General features: G+C 52.2%; 2 protein-coding genes across 2 annotated transcripts in view; both read left to right on the plus strand.

Annotated features, from left to right (window-relative positions):
• The window catches only part of PROM2 (prominin 2), a 39,347-nt gene extending 31,503 nt beyond the window's left edge, over positions 1 to 7,844 (plus strand). Inside the window, exons 20-25 of the mRNA XM_073324755.1 lie at positions 1,523 to 1,603; positions 1,955 to 2,023; positions 3,411 to 3,500; positions 4,755 to 4,861; positions 6,100 to 6,186; positions 6,371 to 7,844. Coding sequence (XP_073180856.1) covers positions 1,523 to 1,603; positions 1,955 to 2,023; positions 3,411 to 3,500; positions 4,755 to 4,861; positions 6,100 to 6,163 — 411 coding nt within the window. The 3' untranslated portion in view covers positions 6,164 to 6,186; positions 6,371 to 7,844. The remainder of the gene's footprint in view (positions 1 to 1,522; positions 1,604 to 1,954; positions 2,024 to 3,410; positions 3,501 to 4,754; positions 4,862 to 6,099; positions 6,187 to 6,370) is intronic.
• Positions 7,845 to 16,137: 8,293 nt separating this feature from the next.
• KCNIP3 (potassium voltage-gated channel interacting protein 3) overlaps positions 16,138 to 20,954 on the plus strand; it is an 81,063-nt gene continuing 76,246 nt past the window's right edge. Inside the window, exon 1 of the mRNA XM_073325328.1 lies at positions 16,138 to 16,280. Within this exon, the coding sequence (XP_073181429.1) occupies positions 16,266 to 16,280 (15 nt within the window). The 5' untranslated portion in view covers positions 16,138 to 16,265. The remainder of the gene's footprint in view (positions 16,281 to 20,954) is intronic.

Genomic DNA, 20,954 nt, shown 5'->3' on the forward strand with positions numbered 1-20,954 from the left:
CAGACGTCGGTCCAATAAAAGATATCAGCTGCCCCACTTTTTCTCTCTAATATCCAGGTACCAATAAGGCTACCAGTGCATTTCATCCCTCAGGGTTTATTCAGTCCTGGGCTACACCCACACATTGCTCCCCAGCCCTGACCTATCAATCAAGGCTCAGTAATAGTAATCCTGCTTAGGTATACGAAGCCAGTCACACCCAAGGTCCATCCCGCCCAGACTCCCATCTCCGGCAGTGGCCAGCACCAGCTGCATCAGTAGAAGGTGCAAGGAACCCAGCAGGGATGGGATAGCCTCATGGTCTCACCCTACCAGGGTCACCGCAACAACAGGAGAGTAAAGCGGATTCTCCATCCTGATGGCTGCTTGTCCGCAGCTCCTGTGTCGCTCAGAGGGTGATTCGGGTCAGGTGGGCATTTCATGGGGTTAACCCACAGCAGCCACACGAGGAGCCAGCTAATTTTGTTGTATAATGACGGAAGAAAGAACCATCCACCTTCAGTCAATTCCCCACAGTGCTCACTGCCTCCCAGCCTCCACGGCAAATCCACATCACGGTGCCCAGGCTGCCAGAAAGAGACGTCTGTCAGCCCATCTCCCCAGCAGCACAGATCGGCCAGAACCCAGCACCTCATTGGCTTCCCCTTGGAGACCAGATCAAACTCAAAGCTTCCCCTTCCAAGACAACCCTGGGACTGGCCTGAGGGACCATCTCACCCTATTTGATCCTGACCTCCCACGACAGATCTGTTCAATCTCCAGGGTGAGACCGCCTTGTGCAGGAAGAGGGAGCTTCTGAGATGGAAATCCTGAAAGAGATCAACAGCACAGACCCTCACTAGGGCCTCCAAAGCTAGATGCAAAACCCATTTCTATGACCAGTGTGGCCCCTTCCCAACCAAAGACTGGAGATAGTCCCATCCCTGCTGCTTGCGGAAGAGAGCTAAAGAGATCTCTGCGAGCACCACCTTGAGCAACACCAAAAATCAAGCCAAGGCCTGCCCCGTAACCCCCAACCCAAATTCAAAAGTCAGGCTTTTCTGTAGCCATGAACCCCCGTGGCTGACACACAGAAGAGGACGTGTGTCACACCCTGCCCAGTGGCTTCCGGGCACACTTTATAAACACTGGGAGGTGCTCAGATACCAGGGAGATACCTGGCGCCATAGAAGAACCTAGATACATTCCTAGCTACGTGGGAGCTTGGTGTCAGAAGCCAGGAATTCCTGTGTCCTAGGTCCCACCCTACCCCCCTCTCCCCACTCCATGCCTCAGTTTCCCCACCTGTTACATGAGGATAGTGACATTTACCTCTTTCCCGTGGCTGGTGTGAGGATCAGCGAGTTAATTCTCATGCTGCTGCATGATAATCCTACCTCTCCATCCTTAATTAGAAACTCCGCTCCCAGAATTCCCCACCTCAGAGGTCAATCTCCCTCCCTCCCCATGATTCCTAGCACCATTCAGCTCTCCAGTGCCCTCTAAGGTGCCTCTCTCCTCCCCACCCCCTTTCTCCCACCAGCCCCTCTTGAAACGGACGATGGCCGAGATCGCCCTGGTCGAGACCATGCTCCCGGGGCAGGTGCAGCGGCTCCTGAGACATGTGAGTGAGGAGGGGACCTTAGCCCTGCAGCATGCTGGGCTGGGGTGCAGCAATCAGCTGGAGGAAACCGCAGAGATGGCTGCATAGGGGGAGGGGGACGACTCCTGCTCCGTAAGCAGCTCCATGGGCCCTGCCTACAAACCCAATGCTTGCTGGGGCATCTGGGACTGCAAACCAAGAGAGGTAGCATGACCTACAATGGGGCAGATCCTGGGTAGCTGGAGATCCAGCCAGCAAACCCAAAGCCTGTATGAGCCTACTCTGGGCCAGGCTGCGCCCTGGGGCCCTGATTTCCTCACCAGCCCTTTGGGAGTCAATGTGTGTCCTTCAGGCTGCCTTCTGTTCCTGCAGGAGATCAGCTGCTTCACAAGGAAAGAACTGGGCTATTTCTCGCGGTACCTGAACTGGGTGAGACGCACGGTAGGTGCCAACGTCCGCAGAGGAGCCCCGTTAGAGCAAGGGTTGCTGCTGTTGTGATTTATTTGTATTACCATTGCGGGTTGGAGCCCCAGTCCCAGACCAGGAGCCCATTGCGTTAGGTGCTGTACAGACACAGAGCAAAGTGGTGACAATCTAAGGCTGTATCTTCAAAACACTGCAGCTGCACTCAGTGTAGACACTTACTGCAGTGATGGGAGGCGTTCCCCAGTAATCCACGTCCCCGGGAGGCGGCAGCGAGTTCGGGGGAAGAATTCAGTGCAGCCCTGCCGTAAGACAAGAGACACCAGATGGAGGCAGGCAGCTGGGGTCTCAGCCTAACCGGTGTCAAGTTTCTTGTAGGCATCAAGGCAAAGGAGAGGTTGAAGGAGGCTAGTGAGTGAGTTTTGTGGATGAATCCAGGGAGCGCCTGCCCAGAGTGAGGGGCAGTGCGGGAGAAAGCAGGAAGGGGCTTGTTTGAAATGTAATGAGTGGGCAGTGGTGGGTGGGATCGTGACCCGTAGGCGGAGGGAGTCGACCTTTCAATACTGAATGAGAGGTGATAGGACGGAGATCGGTCACAAAGGTCCTGGACAGTGAAGACAAGTATCTGATGTTCGGTACAATAGAGAAGGAGCTGGCAAAGGGCGTTATGGTCGAAGTGACAGACTTGGAGAATGATCTCCCCGAAGGCATTCTTATTTTGAAGCCCCCTCCAATGCTACAGGGCAGCATGTAACCGAGTGGGGCGGCTATGCAAGTACCCCATGGGATGTTCTTGTGGTTAAAGGGCTGGCCTGCAGCATGGGTTCGATTCCTGGCCCTGTGTGACCGTGAACAAGCTGCTTGTTGTCGCTCTGTGCCTCGGTTTCCCCTGATTTGAAATAGAGATAACAATCCCGACCTCTTTCCCAGTACTTTTTAGCCATAGGTCTCAAAGCATTTTACAAACGACGTCCGTGTCTTTGCCCCCCATTACAGCAGGGGAAACCGAGGCACGGGGAACAAAATGACTTGCCTTGAGATCACTCAGCACAGTAGTGGCAGAGCTGGAAATTGTGTCCCACTCCAGTGCCCCCTCCACTGATTCCCCACAGAACACCTGCCACCATGGGGATGGACCTCCAGGTCCTTGTGGGGTGTTCGGAGATTAGGGTGATGGATGCCAACTGTGAACGTGAGTGAGCCCTGTCAAGGGCTTGGCTCCCATTGTCACGGCCAGCGCAGCACCTGCCATGCCCAGCTCTGCGGAGAACCGAGCCCCGAGAGTGCATCAGAGCTGGCCGGCAAAGACCAGCTGGTTGGGTATCTGAGCACAACTGGGTTGGTGACTGTCATCCTCCACCCAGGTCACTGCCTGGATAACTTGCTGTCTCCTCTTTTGTTCTAGCTGACTGAGGACGTGGCTTCCTGCCAGCCCCTCGCTACGGCGCTGGATAACGGCCGGGTGATCCTGTGCGACCGCATCGCCGAGCCCTGGGTAAGGACAGCAGGACCTGCCACTCCTTGCTGCTGCCTTGGGCTTAGACCCCATTCCTCCCTGCCCCGAGGAATCTGTTCCTGGCCAGGGTTGAGTGGGCATGAAATTGGGGCCATGAAATTGGGGCCTCACTGTGCAAAGGACTGCACAGGTACATAGTAAGACAGTCCCTGTCCCTAGAGCTCACAGTCTAAATAGACATGGGGTGGGAGGGGAGACTGAGGCACAGACAGTGGGTTGCCCAAGGTCACTGAGGGAGAGCACCCGGGTCTCCCGATACCTAATCCAGCGCCCGATCCACTAGGCCACGCTGCTTCCACCAAAGGGATGTGAATGGAACAGAAAATGAGATGCAGCCCGGGGGCCAGCGCGGTCCTTGCTGCGACTATCTCGGTCCTGGCATAAGCCAGATCCGCTCCTGTTGATGTCAGGGGACGCGGGCGCCACCCTGGCTGACCTCTCACACCGTGTCCTCCACAGCTGTTAGTAATTGAAATCAGCCCCTCCACCCCACCCTGTCTCCTGTGACCCCATCTCCCTCTATCTCATTGCCCAGTCGTGGTGCTGCCAGAGACAACAGATGGAGAGAGGGGATAAATGAGGCTGTCTAATCTTGTCTGAGCAGCCTAAGTTGCCCAGGGGAAGATGCAGCCTTGGCTGAGATAGGCCAGTGCCAGACGAAAGCAGCCAGCCTGGGGGTGTCTATGTACCGCCCAGGGTACTCTCCTCAGCAGGGTGGGGAGAAGGGCTTCCAAAGATTCATTGCATGGCAGGATTTCCCAGTTCCCTGATCTGGCAGCAGGAGGGGGACCGTCTACGGACGGACCTAGGAAACGATAAATATTGGCATGCACTGGCTACTGTGTGTGTGTGTGTGAGCACATGCATGCCACTGCCCTCTGCTGGATGGTCTCGGAGCTGTTCCACTGTGTGTCATAGGCTCCCTACTACCAGCCAGTGAATCCCTCTGAGTTAGGACCCCACAGGGCATGCCTCTTACAGCCCCTCTATGGAGTAAGGTGGCGACTGCAGGCCAGAAGCTAATGGCATCGGGGCAGTGACCAAACTTCCATTGCCTTCATCAGGCCCAGAAATTGTCCCTTGAGCAAAGGGTTAGAGGCTCTCTGTCCAACCTGCTTCCATCTGTATCCAGAGTAACTGAGGGGCTGGTTCCCCCCCGGGGTGGGGTTTTGCTCTCTCCCCCCCATGCCCCGCCCAATGGAGCCGATCAGGGTATTTGTTGTGTCCTTCCAGAACGCCTTCTGGTTCAGCCTGGGCTGTTGCACCTTATTCCTCATCCCCAGCATCATCTTCGCTATCAAACTTACCAAGCACTTCCGCCCCATCAGGAACCGGCTAATGTAAGTGGCAGGCGCTGTGGGTGCTGGGCCCTGTGCTCCACCCGTGTCCTCCCCATGCCAGGACAGCAAGGGACCCACAAGAAGGGGGAATGCACCGAACAGCAGCTGGCAGGTGTTGTTCCCAGCTGGAGGAGACGTACGGGCACAGCTGGGAATCACACCTCCTGGCTGCTGTGTAGACGTGCTCCTAGAGGGACCGCATGTGAGCCACCCCTGTAAATGCCCCATCAATAGGCCCAGCATTGGCAACCCTGGGCACGTGCCCAGCTAAGGTCCTCCGGTGTCTCTCCATGTAGATGCTCGGCAGGAGCCCAGCAGCACCTCGATACAGAGGGGTATTTACCTATAGGCGGGATGGACTGAGGCCAAGGGCCACAATCAGGGGTCGAGGAAACGAAGAGGGAGATGGATAAAGTTCCATTTGCTTTTGATCCAGTCCTGCGCCTTACAGGCATACTGGATGGATCTCTGATCCCTGCAATCCTGTGTCCAGTAAGCCCATTGGACGGATCCCTTGGATCGTGTCCCCCTTTGTGCGCTCCTTGAATCCTTGGACACAGAGTCACAGTTCTTGTGCATACACGGAGCTTTACCTGTTCGCAGAATGCCGTGACAGCGCCTGATGCAGCCTGCAGGGGGCACAAGTGCAGGGCACTTATTTCCTGTTCTTAGGTGCAGCCACATCTGGAGTGTTGGCCCAGGAGAACAGAAAGGGTTAACCCCCCAACACTCCACCCGACTGCCCTCGAGGGCTCCCCCTCAAACGTGCCTGGAGCCCGTAGGCCCTCGTCCCCGTACACGTAGGGTGAATGCCACCCCTGTGCACTGGACCTGCGTGTGGTCCATGCACCATTGCACACAGGGGTTAGTTAAGTGCTGCAAGGCTCTGTCAGCTCTTCTGCCCAGGGCTCAGTTCCCTGAGAGGACGGGATAGATCCAGGAATTGCGGTGCATAATTCAGAGGCAGATTAAGGACAAACGGGTAACTACCGTCCTGAACCACAGCCTGCCCCAGGCCTATCCAAGCTCAGCTCACTGAATTCTCCCATGCCCCTTGTTACTGTACGTTCTTAAGGCCCCTGAAGTCCTCTACAAAGAGAAAGTCATTTTACCCACTAGAGTAATGCTGCCTCCTCTGGGGCAGAGCCTGGCAGCTGTTTATCTGGCTGCAAGGTGACAACAGAGATAATACTGGCTTCTCCCTTAAGCTCCCTCCTTTTCTTCCCCACCACCTGCAGCTCTACTGCCTCAGAGGAGACCTATCCCTTCCACATCCCCCGCGTTACAGCTCTCAAGCTATAGGAAGAGGTCTCCGGCATCTCCAGGTAAGGGGGAAACTAATTAATTTGGGCACTCCAATCTCTGTGGTGGAGGACTCCTGAATCTGAGAGTCCTGGGGCTCCCCAGGAGTCCTGGAATTCCAGACCACTGGTCCCAGGCAAGCTCTAGGTGGGCTTTTGGACCTTGATGTCACCTGGGGATGGACGTTCTTGGACCTCTCTTTTGCAGGTCCTCTTCAGAGCTCCTGGACCCCGAACTAAGGTTTCTCTTGGGGATCCTTAGTGCCATGGGACTCTTTGTGGATACCAAGCTGCCATGTTGCGAATATTTCTGGAGGTCGCCCACCCCGCTGAGTCGAAGCTGCCCCCGAGTTCTCCCATAGGTTTCCATCACAGGTGTTCTGGGGGGTCCAGTCTATTCATATCTCCCCAGTAACTGCTCAGGAGTCCTTTCATTTGTAGGTCTCCTGGGGAAAGTGCCTGGATTCCTCCCAACGCCAGAACCGCCCCCATCAGAGACACTTCCCTTCCACTCTGCCTCGCCCTCCCCATGTTACTTCTGAGCTGCTGGAAGAGACTCCTGCAATGACTCCCGCATTGGATATCCCACCCCTCAGCTCTTTCTCCCAAGTACCCCCCTCTGCTGACCCCCACTCCCTGCAGCGCCAGCATGGCAAGGCAGAAGGGAAAATTCGTGCCGCATAGCAGCACCCCTCCAGGGTTTGACATCTCCAGCCATCCCAAAGGGGAGCCATTAAAACCCACCGATGCCCATGTTTCCTCCTGGGTTAATTCATGTCTGCGGCTTCCTCCCAGCTTCAGGCTGCTCTATGGTTCCAGCAAGTTTTTCTTAGGATCTGAGAGGGAGCCTGCATGGCTCTCATCTTCCTCCCTGGTCTTCTGCAAACACACACACACTGGGCTGTAATGCTAAATCCACCGTGCACAATCCCTGCCCGTGTATCCCACAGGCAGCACTGCCAGAATGCAGGGCTCTCACTCGTTCAGGTTATTGGCGGTTAAGAGGATGCATATACAACCTGATGACTGGTCAGGGCTCGTCCCCTTAGAGATGAGCCTGGACCAGATCCCCAGAGCCAAACACTCCCCAGTGCTGCCAAAGCCCAGATCTGGATCTGAACCCGGCACCCTAGTCATTGTCTCACTAATGGGCCACACACAAACCTCCGCTCCACAGATCCAACCAGATGGGGGAAGGGGGGATGTGAAATCCAGATCTCAGTTTTGCAGCTTGGGCTCATCTCTGCTTCCCAGGTCAGGGCTCTTGCCGGGACTCTTGCTTCTATGTCTGCTGTCCCCGGCTGGCTCTGGAGCGCCAGGCTCACAGAACGTCCTGTCACTGCTGCTTGGGTGAAAACCTACCTGGGTCTTTGGAGACTTCTCCAGGTGGTGCACGGTCCCTGCTGCCAGAGGAGAGGACACGGGTCTAAATTCGACCCCCAGCTGGGAGATCGCCCCTTCTGTCCCCAACTCTTGGCACCGAAAGGAAACTGGTCTGACTCTCTCTGGGGTGAAGATGGGTCCTTGTGCTTCTCTGGACTTCTTTCTGCCAAAGGGCAGGCTACCACTGTCCTGTTGTATTTTAACCCATCCTGGAACGCCTCAGCATTGGGATTTAGGGTACAAAGGGGTGACAGTGCTGGAGGATGCTGATGCCATTAAAGCACTGGCCCCTTTTCTAACTGTGGCTTGCTTGCTGCTTTGTGCATCCATTCTGGCTCTATGTTCTGGAGGGGAGGGATAGGTGAGGGGCGGTGGTGGTTGGGGTAAATCCTCTAAATTTTCTCAAAACACAGTGGGTTCCTAAGGCATCCGCCCTCATGGATCCATGTCAGAGGCCCAGGCTGGAGAGGAAGGGACTGGGGAGAAACTACAAATGTCCTGCTCTGGTATAGGCTCTGTGTGTGATCTTGGGCAACTCACTTAACCTCTCAGCGTATGTCTTCACTGCACAGTTAGCCCAGGATCTGTGACATTACCCAGGGTACAATCTGGATCCCTCAGTTCTCCACACTTTTACACTGCTTTTCTGTGAGAGCTACCACCCCTGGTCTGCCCACACACAGCCTCCAGCATGTAAGTTACTCCTAATCATAGTGTCTGAGCGCTACGGGCAGCCACTCATGAATTACACTGAGGAGCAACACTAGCAAATTCCCAGTCCTGGCCTTTCCCGCAGAAATGTGTGTCTTGTACTGCCCAGCTCCCCCCTGGACAATACAAGCTCATATAAAGTCCGTCATTTCATTAATAGAAAATGATATGCACAAATTCTGTTCTCCCAAATGGAGTTTCCCAAACACTGGTTTAGATAAAACAATAAAACAAATTTATTAACTACAGAGATAGAGTTTAAGTGACTACAAGTAAGGAGGCATAAAAGTCAGAACTGGTTACAAGAAAATAAAAATAAAATGCAACTAATGCCAACTTAATGAGCTAAGTGAATCCAAAGCAAAGTCTCTCTCCCCCCATGTTCCAACAGTCTCACTGGCTGAATTTCTTTCAGTCAGGCTCTCTCCTCCAGTCCAGTGTTGCTTCCTTGTTCTTCGGATGTTGTTGATGCTATGGGTAGAGAGAAAGGGGGAGATAATTTGGGATATCTTCTCTCCCTTCTTATAATTCTTTCTCTTCTTTGAGAATCACCTCCGGCTGAGGTTGAGGAGACAGAAAGTCTGTGTAGACGGGAACCCCAAGCTGTTTCTTTGTCAAGATGTTGCTCTTTTACCCACACGCTCTTTCCTGCCAAAGAATGATCACTTAACCAAGTGGTGTCCATTTGATTTCTGGCCAAGGTGTCAGCTAGCCTTTTGTCTCTGGGGAACTGGTTTGTGACGGCTCCTCAGACCTGGGACATGCCTTAGTAATATCACACAGTAGAGTCTTACAATTTTACATACACTCGCTACACATATTTTACTAGGACAATAATAATCAGCAAATTACGAGTTTTCAGCCTCACAAAATGTATCACAGTCTTGCAAAAGGGTGAACATAGGGGTTCAGATGGTCACAGGATCTTATCTGGGTTTTAGCCCAAACTCCCTACTGTGCACACAGTACCTCTGACTCGGGTTTGGAGGTGCTTTAAGTCCAGACTAGCCGATCCAGCTTTGAGCATGGGTTAGAGCTCCATAACCACTCCGCAACGAGGAAGCAGGCAAAACTCACTTGAGTGCTTCCAATCCTCCAGCGCCCTTCCCAGAATTGTCCCCAATGAACCGACAAATTCCCCCACAATTTACTGGGGGAGAAAATCCTTGGGTGTCTCAGCACAAAGAAGCCTGGGACACGCCTCCACTCCCAGCACAGCCACCATCAAGGCAAACCTGATCGGCAGCCCCTCCATGGCCCCTGATTGGGCCAAGCATGCCCTTTAACCATGGAGGGTGCTCCAGGAAGCTGTCTGTGCAACCTGGCAGTACCCTGCTCTTGTTCCCTGCTTCGGAGCCCGGCTCTGTTCCTTGGCTTGACTCTTGATCCCTGACTCCAACTGCGATCTCTGACTAGCCTCCCGATTCCTAACTCTGGTTCAGACCTTTGGCTTGACTCCCGGTTTCTGGCCCTGGCTCCTGCTCCAGCCACCAGGCCCGGCTCGTGCTCTGACCATTCTGACTCCTGGTCCTACCCGCTAGGCCAGACCGCCCATGTCCCGGTTGTGCCAACACTGATGTTTGGGAGGTGCTCGGATACTACAGGAATAGAGGCTGCAGAAGGGATGGGGGACCAAGTCTTACCACTGATGTCTGCAGGCTTTGCAGCAGTGCAAAGAGCATTGGCCCATTGGAGTTCAGCGCTTAAATACCTTTGAGGACCTGGGCCTTTGTCTTTGGTAATAGACACCCCCCACACCCTGTCTTGTTCCTACTCTCCTAGGACAGTGACTCTCGCTAACATCCTGGTTGCCGCGATGCTTCAGGAAAGCCAAAGGGCTCCAGAAGCGTGGCAGGGATCTTCCCCTCCAAGAGCGTTGCTGGGCGGTTTGTCTGTACAGTGGGGGCGGGCTGGGGAGAAGCTGCTCACTTTCTGACATCGCTCAAGTCAGCCGTGCAGGGGGAAGCTAACTGGAGAGAGCCGCTGACAGCCCCAGTTACCAGGGAAAGCACTCTGCTAAGGAGACCCTCATGTCAACCCTTCCCCAGCCCGTCCGCCCAGCGAGGGCTCCTCCAGCCAGCTCCTCTGCCTGAGCAGAGAGGCTCATCCCAGCAGTGAAAGGGGCTCATTAGCAGCCCCAGCGCTCCCCATTTGTGCTTCTTCCAAGCCCTCCACAGATGCTGACAGCTTCAGCCCTCCCATCCCCTGAGAGGGAGCTGCACTGCACATCTGGGGAAACTGAGGCACGGAGCAGTGACAGCCCAAGGTCACACAGTGAGTCCTTAAGCCACGCTGCCTCAGACATGTAGGTGCATGCCCACCCACGCACAAACATGTGCAAACATGCATCGACACACACACACATGCTAGCTGGCGCACATTGGCACACGCCCACATGCCCACAGCCCACATACACTGGCCTAGAACCTCTGACAGACCCCTTCGGGGATCTGTCTCTCTCACACCCTTTTCCAGCGCTTCCACGGCAGGCCACGTACATTCTCGTTGGATTGAACTGGATCTCAGAGTAAGCACCGCACCCGGCTGACTCAGTGCTGTGGGGCTGGAACTGACGGGCCCAGGAAATCTGTGTAATTCAAACCCGTGGCTCAGCTAGCCTTAAGCCATTCCCTCCAGGACATACATTTCCTCTGCCGCCTCTTGGTGGGTCAGGCATGCCTTCTGGGCTGTGTGCTCTGGAATCATTCTGGTTGCCGCTGTGCTCAGAGGCAGCAGGGGCTATGAAAAAGCAGAGCCAGGTGAAATTTTTTCAGCCAAAGAAGGCTCCTAACCAGCGGAGGGTGGAGGGTCTGGGACAGGCTCCCAAGAGGAGCAGAAGATGGAGCGTGATAAGTTTATGAACCGGACGATGACAGGGCTGGCTGAAATAGTAGGGCACTGGAGTTGATCATCCAGTTGATCCCTTCTGATCCTACATCCCATGACTCGCTTGCTCTGTGTAGCAATGAAGCCCCTCCAGTCCGGTGTCTGGATATTGCACGGTGATTAAGAGCAAATGCATTTAAAACGGAAAAGGGACAGATAATGCTGGCTAGCACCAGGGGCTTTGCAGGGTTTACGTGCACACCAGAGGGGGGCGCTATGCCACGTGCTGCAGTACAAAGGACAGATTGGAGCTGGCTTCAGGAGGGGAAGGAGGGGGCGAGTGAGGAAGGTTCAGGCAGAGATTAAAAAGCGAGAGTGGGTTTTAACCACTGCTGCTGAGATTAAGGTGGATTAGGGAGAGTTGGGTTGCCAGGGGCTGGGAAGCATTTCTGTCTTCCCCTCCCCCCACGCCGTTCGAGGGGGGTGGGCAGCAGCAGTTTCCACTGCAGATGTCCAGCCCGTCAGGCAAGCGGCCAGTGAGTGTCCTGCAGTTAGGGTCAAATCAGGAGAGGTGCTGAGCATGCTGGATAAAGCTCCCCGCTGGGCAGAGGGCCAGCCTGAGGCCTAGGCTGGCCCTCTGCATGGCGGGGGTGGAATGTCACCCCAAATGATGCTGCCAGGGGCCTCAACAGAGGCTTGAACCTTTTCAAACCCTTGCCCGTGGAGTCCCATTTAGCCAAAGACCGAAGCTTTCTGGATACGGATGCTGGGCTCCCGCAGTCAGGGGGGGTGAGGTTGTAAATCAGGAGATGTGGGTTCTCATCCTGCCCCTGCCATTAGCTTGCTGAGTGAGTGGGGAGGGGGGGGAGAGAAGCCATTTGCTCTCTTGCTGTGCCTCAGTTTCCCCATGTGGAAAATGGCCCTGTGCCCTGTCTTTGTACGGTGCTGTGAGAGCTGAATGGTGGGCAGTATTAAGAACAGGCACCTCAGATAGCAGAGAGCTGCTGTGGTGTTTTGTACAAATGGAGAGACTGGACCTGAATGTGGGCTCATTGACACCAGGGTGGAAATCCAGTGAAGCCAAGAGCCTTCACTGGTGTGACTGAGGTCAGACTCTGCCCCCTCTGGCCCAGTTCAGGTCTGCTGGCTTCCAGTTGCCCTCAATGAGCTTTAACTGCCAGAGCCTTGGAAGTCTGAGCCCGTCCCTCACTTGGTGTAAATCTACTGCCCATGGTGCCAATTTATATCTGCTAAGGATCTGGCCCCAGGCCCCCCAGGGCTCGCTAGTGACATTCAGTTTCACACACAGCGTTAGCGTTGGCCACAAAGGAAAAAATGTGGGGTTTTTTTTGGTAAAGTTAAAAGGATTTTCCCATTTGATCCTGAGGCTAGTTGCAGGACTCAACCCAGACAAGATGAAACATTAAAATAACTTTTTCTGCCCTGTTCTTGCATTGCCCTTCCATCTGGGCCCCGAAAAGCTAAAATCCCACTGCAGAATTTATTCACTGCGGTTGGAGCAAGGAGCTCCAGAAATCAGGTGTGAATACGAGATGGGCCGATGCTTCCCTTGGCATCTCTGGTCCCTGTTTGCAGTCTCAGGGGATACAGAGAAGGAGCCCAGGGTCTCTGATGCTTTCCCGAACAGAACCCAAATTTGCAAACTTTTCACTCATCCAGTCAGGGAGCACACACAATTACCGTGTGACCCAGCTGACCAAACTCCTGAGTCTTTGCGCGTTGCCTGTCTCTTACTCTTTTGAAATGGCCTTTCTGTCGACAAAGCCCCTGTGAAATGCAAACTCCACACCCCTCCTGGGTCCCTGCTGAGCTGTCTGCTTCCATTGGCCTTGGCCTGCGGGCCCTTCAGCACATTGTATTTCTTGTCAGGAGAGACTGAGCCAAACCAGCACCCCAAACTCAGCATTTCAGGGGGCTCACGTTCAAATCCCCATCTCTCTTCGGAGCTGGACCGAACACGGCCCATCCTCAGCTCAGATGGGGCCAAAGTCTTACGAGTCGCTGAGATTGCCACTTGGTGGGGCTGTCGTGATCACAGGCTGACCTGCGCTTTAGAGTTGTTTGGTCTCTCTCAAGGGCACCCCATGGGTGGCAGACCTGACTTCCTTCACCTCTCTCAAAGATGGAACTGCGCGGGTCAAGCACTCTGAATCTCTGGGCAGCAGCCTTTCCTATTTCTCACCCGTACAAACACGATGGGCCCAACTGGGTTCAGCTCCTGCAAACCTCATCCTCCAGGCTTTGCAGTGACACAGATACCGCATAGTCTCAGCAAAGCAGGCAGAGCGCAGGTCGAAAGCTAAACAGGCCTATTTGCTTATCGCCACTTAATCTTCCCTTGCAAGCTCCCTTCTGCCCAATTACGCCCATCTCGCCACTGAAGCCTCTGTGTCTTTCTGTGTGTCTCTCAGGCAACCTCTGTGCTCCAGCTGGGAGGTTGCTTCCCAGCCCGGGTAGAGACTAAAAATAGCTGCGTGGCCACGGTGGCTCAGGCCGGCTGCCCGAGGACGTACCCGGGGGCTCAGGCCCGGTTGGACTGGGGCGGCTGGCCCATGCTCCTGCAGCCACATGGCTAGTTTTAGCATGCTCGAGCAGAGCTAGCAGCTCCGTCCACCTGCCCTGGGAAACATGCTCCCAGCTGCAATGTAGACACCCCCTCTGAGGTTTTCAAAGCCCCTTTGATCCTCGGTTTGGCCTGGAAAGGATAAACTCTGCCTGCCCAGTGGGCACCAGGTTGGGGCCATTTCCCACTTAATACCTTCCCCGGTGTTTCCCCTTGATATTGCCTATGGTAGCCCCTTCTCGCTGTTTCGATTCCTGTCCATTTCCTCCCTTTGATTTGGCTCTCTGCAGCCAGGCAGGATAACATCACGCTGGCAAACTGAAGTGCCCGTGAGATTTATAAGAAATACACATGACGCCTGCCTTCTCTTCTGGGGCCCAGGTTCTCCTGGGGGATCTGAACTGGGATGTGGATCCAAACCCTGGGTTAGCCTCAAAAAACCCAAACTCAGCCCCCCGCCTCACCCTCCTCCCAGTCCAGGTGGGGAAGTAACTGCCCTGGACCAACTCTAGTGGTGGCTATTGTTATTTATTTCTCCACGATGCTCCAGGCTGTCCATGGCTGCCCACAGACATAGAGAAGGACAAGGCCCCCGCCATAAAGAGCCGACAGCCTAAGGACTTGGTCCCTGAAGGGCTTTCAGCTCCCACTAAAGTCAATGGATACTGAGAGTACTCAGAAAAGATGCCCAGCACCTTTCAGGATCAGTTCTTAAATTAGGGCCCGATCCTGCAGCCCTTACTCAAATGAGCAGCTAAATTGTGGGACAGGACATTGCAGAATTTGGCCTGGAGAACAGAAAGGACTCACAGCTAGTCGATGCAGCACAGGGCTGGGAGTGAGGACACCTGGTTTGTTTTCCTACTACTGACCGACTGCATGGCTTTGGGGAAGTCGCTTGGCCTTCCTGTGCCTCAGTTTCCCCCTCTAAACAATAGTTAAAACAGTCATGCCTTTGTACGGTGCTTTGAGACCCTCATATGCATGGCCCGATAGAAGGGCTCAGCGAAATAGCTGTACGGCTTGGATGTTCTTCAAAGGAAGCTGACTTCTATCGCTGCAGCCAGGGTATTCCGGCTTGTTTATTGGAATCAAGCCTTTGATGTCAGCATGAAACGGTGCTGCACAGAATTTCGACGGGAACCTTGTTTGGAAAGCAGCAGACTGCACCCGCCCTAGTGTCTAATGGCGCATGAAGTTGGCTCCTCTGTTTACAACGTTTGCTCTTGAGATTCTACCCAGTTCATGTTGTTGTTCATTATAATTAAGGCTTCGGTGAAGCCAGTGTGAATCTGCCGTTATCCAGGAATCCCGCCCTGGGAGTCCTTTTGTTTCAAGACACAAAACAGGGATCGGTTCCTTAGGCGAATTTTTGGAAGTGGATTAAAATAGGGATCTGTTTTTAGGGCTTTCTTCTAGCACAGAGCACAGGGAACTGCGTCCAGGGCTCTCCTAAGACGCAACAGACGAGATCTCTTCTGACACAGTAACAAGGGAAACGCCTCCAGGGATCTCCTTTGTCGCAGCCCAGAGATCTGTTTGTGGGAATCTCCTGTGACAAAGCACAGGGGTCTATTTGCAGGGGTGAGTTAGAGCAGCATGCATGCAGCCACTCAAAGCACAGGGATCTGTTTGCAGGGATCTCCTGTGATGCCAAGCTCTTTCAGAGGAAAGATTAGGGCAATGGGCTAGTACTTGGGAGACCCATATTCATCTCCCTGTTGTGCCATAGACTTCCTGCGGGACTTTTTCACTATGAGGGTGGTGAAACACTGGAATGTGTTACCTAGGGAGGTGGTGGAATCTCCTTCCCTAGAAGTTTTTAAGGTCAGGCTTGACAAAGCCCTGGCTGGGATGATTTAGTCGGGGATCAGTCCTGCTTTGAGCAGGGGGTTGGACTAGTTGACCTCCTGAGGTCCCTTCCAACCCTGATATTCTATGATTCTATGACTCTGTGCCTCAGGTCCCCACCTGTACAATGGGGCTAACAGCACTGCTTTGCTCCACAGGTGTGTTGTGTGGATAAAACAACAACGGGGGGCCAGATAAGCACCTAAAATAGACTTGCTGGGATCTCCTGGACCCCAGGTCTTTCTCCCTCCAGTGCCTGGAAGTGGAGAACTTCCCCTTTAAGTTTTTCCATGGATGCTAGGAAGCGGCTAGTTCCAGTCCCGTTTTTAAAGGGATTTTTATTTTAGGCTAATTGGCTTCCTTAAAAAAGAGAGAGTGAGAGGGAAGGGAGATGCTATGGGTTCTGTTTCCATGGAAACTAGCAGCCGTAGGCTGGCCGTGTTGCATGTCACAGAGAGGGAATAATGGCCCAAAAGGTAAACTTGGCATAGGGATGGTTCCTTTGTCGGGGATGTTTGAACAAAGACAAAAGCAGCTGCCAGGATCTCTCTGTCCCTATTTGCATCTTGTACGTGGCACGGCAAGAGGAACCAGATGGGAATAACTGTAGATCTGCAGCCAGCATCAGCAACGCTTTGAACTGCCACGGCTGACTCTGGATCTGCCCGTCACCTACCCTGGGCTGTCCAGTGACTCCCGCCTCCGCTGCACATTGACTAACAGTCATCCATCAGACTTCCATAAGAAGATGTTTGAAGACAGGGTAAGTAAAAATAAGATCCTGCCCCGGGTTTGGCAGGCTGAGATCAGGAGCAAATGTTGACTCGCAGCGGGCTAACTGTCCCAAATGACGCACCAGTGTTGCACAGCCGAGACTGGCATCTGGGCACCAGCGGGGCACAAAGTCACTCTTTAACACTTCCCGTAGGTGGCGCTGAAGAGCACTGAGAATGGCAATAAAGGGGCAGGTCAGGCGTCGGGTGGTTGTGACCCTCTCTTTGAGCATGCGAGCAGCTCCCAGGCTTACTTCTAAGGCATCTCTGCCCATGAACCTGATTCTAACACCCTGGACCAACTTCCAAGCTCCTTTACCCAGATGCTGCATGGTCCTTACTACTCAGGCAAACCTCCCACTGCCAGTCACTGAGCGTTTTGCCTGGGTACAGCCGGCTGAACAATGGGAATGGTGGCTGGTGAATATCTTTGTGATTAGCTGCAGCAAATCAGCTGTGCTGGCAGCTGCAGTGGCTGAAGTGCTGGATTGAGACTCAGATAGAGGTGGCTCTGCCATTGGCCTGCCGGGTGACCTTGGGTAAGCCGCTTAGCCACTCCGTGCCTCGGTTTCCCCTTCAGTAAAAAGGGGACAATGATACCAACCTCCTTTGTAAAGCGCTTTGAGAGCTACTGATGAAGAGTGCTATATAAGTGAGATATTGGGTTTTTTTGTTGTGTGCGAGTATCTGGGCAAATGGTCTATTCATTGCTGATCTGGAAACTTTCACATATTGACAACAAAAATTCTCACCAGAAAGGGTGTCATTCACTCTCTTCCAGTTTGAAAAGTTTCAGTCATCTAGTTAAGGAGCAGAGAGGGTCACCATGTAGCAACTGGTTGCAAACATCCTCTAGGAAAAAGCCTGTTTGTGAGGACTATTTGGTGGATGCAAAATGAAACTGGATTTATTCACAGGAATCCTGATCCATCTGAGAATGATTCTTGACCAGAAAAACAGGGCTTAAGTCATCCAATAATTTAGTCACAGGGAATAATAAAACCCAGCTGTAGAGCTGAGTAAAGATCTTAGGTATGACATTTGTTTGCATCATCTGGGATGAGCAGATACTGAGCATATCTACTTATCAGATCAGCACCTGGACCTGAAATTGCTACTGACCACCTGGCTTTTCTGTCTGATTGTTCCTTATCTTTCATCCTCTTTATGTTAAAGTTTTCAGCCCCAATTCACTTAAGCACATGCTTCATTTTCAGTCCCACCGAGGTCAACAGGCCCATTCACATACTTAAAATTAAGTGCTTGACTGAATTAAGGCCTTGGATGCTAAGATAGTTCAAAAGTGCCAGCCTGACGAGGAGAAAATAGCTAAGAGAAGGAGAAAAAGACCAAATGCAAGGTTAGAGCTGATTGAAAAATGGGAATGAAAATAGTTTGGGGCATTTGAACTGAAATTTTTTCCCGACGAAATTAGAAATTTCGATGGAAATTTGCAAACTTGAAAAATTTCAATCAGATAGTTGAAAAAATTGGGGGGAATCGTGAAAATGTGCTTGAATTTTTTCCCTCTTTTCTTTTTTCGATCAAAGTTTGGCTCCATTCAACTAGTTCTGTTAAGTTTAAATAAATGAATCATGAGGAAGAACGCTTTCTTCCACTCATAGGAGAGGCTGCCTGTAAGTATCCGCAGCAAGGCCATTTTACTGTCCTCCTTCCAGCCTTCCTCTGCGGTGATACTTATGCCATGGCTGCGATACACTGGGGGCTGAACTGAGGACCTCTAGCCTAAAAGCACGAGTTACTATGGATTAAGCTAAAGAGCAGCAATGCTCTACAGTTTGCTAGTGATTAGGCAGTGGGTGTGTTGTGACCATTACTTATCACACTGGGCATTGTCATTTCCTTGTTTTCTTGTGCTCCCCCTGTGTCTAGTCAACTGTTGCCTGTCTTGCACTCAGATGGGCAGCTTTTCAGACCAGATCTTTGTTGTGTGTCTATACACCACCCTGCACAACAGGGCCCTGCTTTCTAGACCCCCAAGCCAGTGCAAATTATTAATTTCAGATCTTGGTTAGTGCGCAACCAAACTGTCTTAGCCTTATGAGTGTGTCCCTCGATTGAGACGACTGCGTTCTGGTCCCAGATCTGCCATAGGACCTTAGCAAATCATTTCTTCTCTTCCTGCCTCCATTTCCCCATTGATAAAATGGAGCTAGTAAACACTTTGAGGTTCTTGCTGTAAACTCTTTGAGATCCTTGCTGTTACTGTGAGACCAAGTTGCTTTGCTATTAATGCAAACTCTGTTCAATTTCTTATTATAATCTCTCTCTCCAAAACAGAGGGCTAAAGACTCACTTCCTAGCTGCACTGCACTGACCCGGGACTCCTTTCTTATGGATACACTTCCCCACGCCTGCTCCACCAACAGACACCTACGCAGATCACAAACAGCTGGTACTTGCTGTCAGAGAGGGAGCCTCAGAACGCAATTATAGCTCTCAGTCCAAATAAATACAATAGGGTTGCCAGCTCTGCGTTGCCAGATCCCAGTGAGCTCATATATTTTCATCATGTAACACTGAGAACATAAGGAAGAGGAGGTGTCTTTATCCATCTCATAGCACTTGCAGGCAAAGTAGGAAGGGCTGGATTTTGAAAACCCTGGTGCTTCGGTGCCCAAATGCCATTGTAAATTTGGCGCTAAGTGCTTCTAAAGGCTTTCAGAGATGCATGCATTTGGGATCACAACTGGTCAGGGAGTTTGTTCTTCTACAGTCAGGCCAGATTGGAGCCCCCTATAAGAGAATACTTGCATGATCTGATATTAAACTGACACAACATGTAATCACTTTGCATCCACAAATGCCACCCTACAAATTGGATTAGGTCTGGAATGGAGGCAGGGATAGCCCCCAGTTCTCTTGATTTTGTAGTCCACATATTACACTACATTTGAGTCCGTTGACTGTCTCTCTAGAGTTCTTCGATTGTAAACTCTCTCTCTCTGTCTGGATTTTCTGTCTCATGGGAAACTCCACAGTTTTGATTTTTTACAAAACCAAACATTTTCCAAAGAGCAAAGATCTTATGCTTTGACTTTTGTTTTCACCGCTCTACAATGAGTGGAATCCTATGTGGTGCTGAGCCTCTATTGTACTCATCAGATCAGCCCATGGACCTGACCTTGCTACAGACCCCTTGGCTTTTCTATTGGATTGTTCATTTATCCCCCTGGGGTTAAAGTTTTCAGACCCAGTTTACTTAAGCACATGCTTAATTTTCAGTCCCACGGAAGTCAACAGGCCCATTCAGGGGGGAGGATTCATTGCCTGTCCTTTTATTGAGATAAAATCTAACCATTGCGTTCCAATTTTGAGCTTTTTAAAAACGATTTTATGATTAAAAAAACCCCAATGAATTTCATTTTGAAATTACTTTTTGAGCTGTTCCATTCCAGAAAGGTGGAAACAAGCCATTAGGATGTTATCAAAAGGCTTCCTTTCCTTTTTCTCTACGTGAATTTTGATCAAAAAGCAACGTGTTTTGGGAGACGTTTCGATGTGGGTGAAACCGACAACGACAGCCTGGTTCAAAGCCAAAAAGGCTGAGATGAAGCAACCAAGAGGATCAGCTCCACAGCTAGTGTAAATTGATGTAAATGGAGCTTCGCTGATTAACACCAGCTGAGCATGTGGCCCACAAAACCCTCTCATGCCTGCCTCTGAGGAGTTACAAGTGGATGTGAAGGGAAAATGAACACTCTTGTCTTAAGGGCTGTAATATTTTGGTCTCGCAACCAGTAAACACGGGCCCTCAGTGGCTCTTAATGCTCTTTTTGGGCCCAGACGCCATTGTTTGTATGAAGGAGCAAAGGTGCTATTAGGAGCTGTTTACCCAGTGCAAACGAGGGCCCGGAGCGGAGGGGATGGGTGGGTTAATGAGGGAGGTGGTGCCAAGCAGCATGCAGTCGGCAGAACAAAAGATTCCCCAGGCTGTTTTTTGAACACTGGTATTTTGTGCCTTTGCTGACTGCTCGGTTCGGCCTGCCAAGTCTTATATTTCCAGTCCCAGGAGGCGCTCGGTGAATTGCACCCACCGCATAAAAGATCTCGGCATCTTTATTGTTAACTGCATCACAGGCGCACCTGCAGGCCCCGTCATGCTCGGCTCTGGGACATGTGAGAGAGTGGTCGTGCCCTGAAGAGTTCTCAATGGACAATACAGACATAGGGGGCGGGGGGAGAAGGTGGTTTGTTAGCCCCTCTTTTACAGTGCAGAACGGAGCCACAGAGTGATGAAGTGACACGCCCAAGGTCATGCAGCAGGTCAGTGGCAGAGCTGGGAGTTTAGCCCAGGGCTCCCAAGTCCCCAGCTGGTGGACGAACTACAAGCCTGCCATTAATCTATAGCAGCAAATGAGGAAAAAAACCCTCCTCCAGTGCTCACAACTGAAGCCTTACTCCAGCCATAATGGGCCAAAATTTGGTGGATTTGGCCAAATGTAGGATTTGGTCAATTGTGCCTTGTGCATTCTCTGAAGATGCTGCTCCTGAGTTCCCATCACCTCCAAACTGGGAGCTCAGACTCCTCCTGGTCCATCAGCGTCCAAACCTCTCTCCTCATCTCAGGCTCTGAAGGAAGAGGCACCTGTCCTGGTCCCCTCACAGGAAGGGCCCCTGCCTTCATGGAAGGTGCTGCTTCT

This window comes from Lepidochelys kempii, chromosome 26 (assembly GCF_965140265.1).
Source record: "Lepidochelys kempii isolate rLepKem1 chromosome 26, rLepKem1.hap2, whole genome shotgun sequence".
NCBI classification, from domain to species: Eukaryota; Metazoa; Chordata; order Testudines; family Cheloniidae; genus Lepidochelys; species Lepidochelys kempii.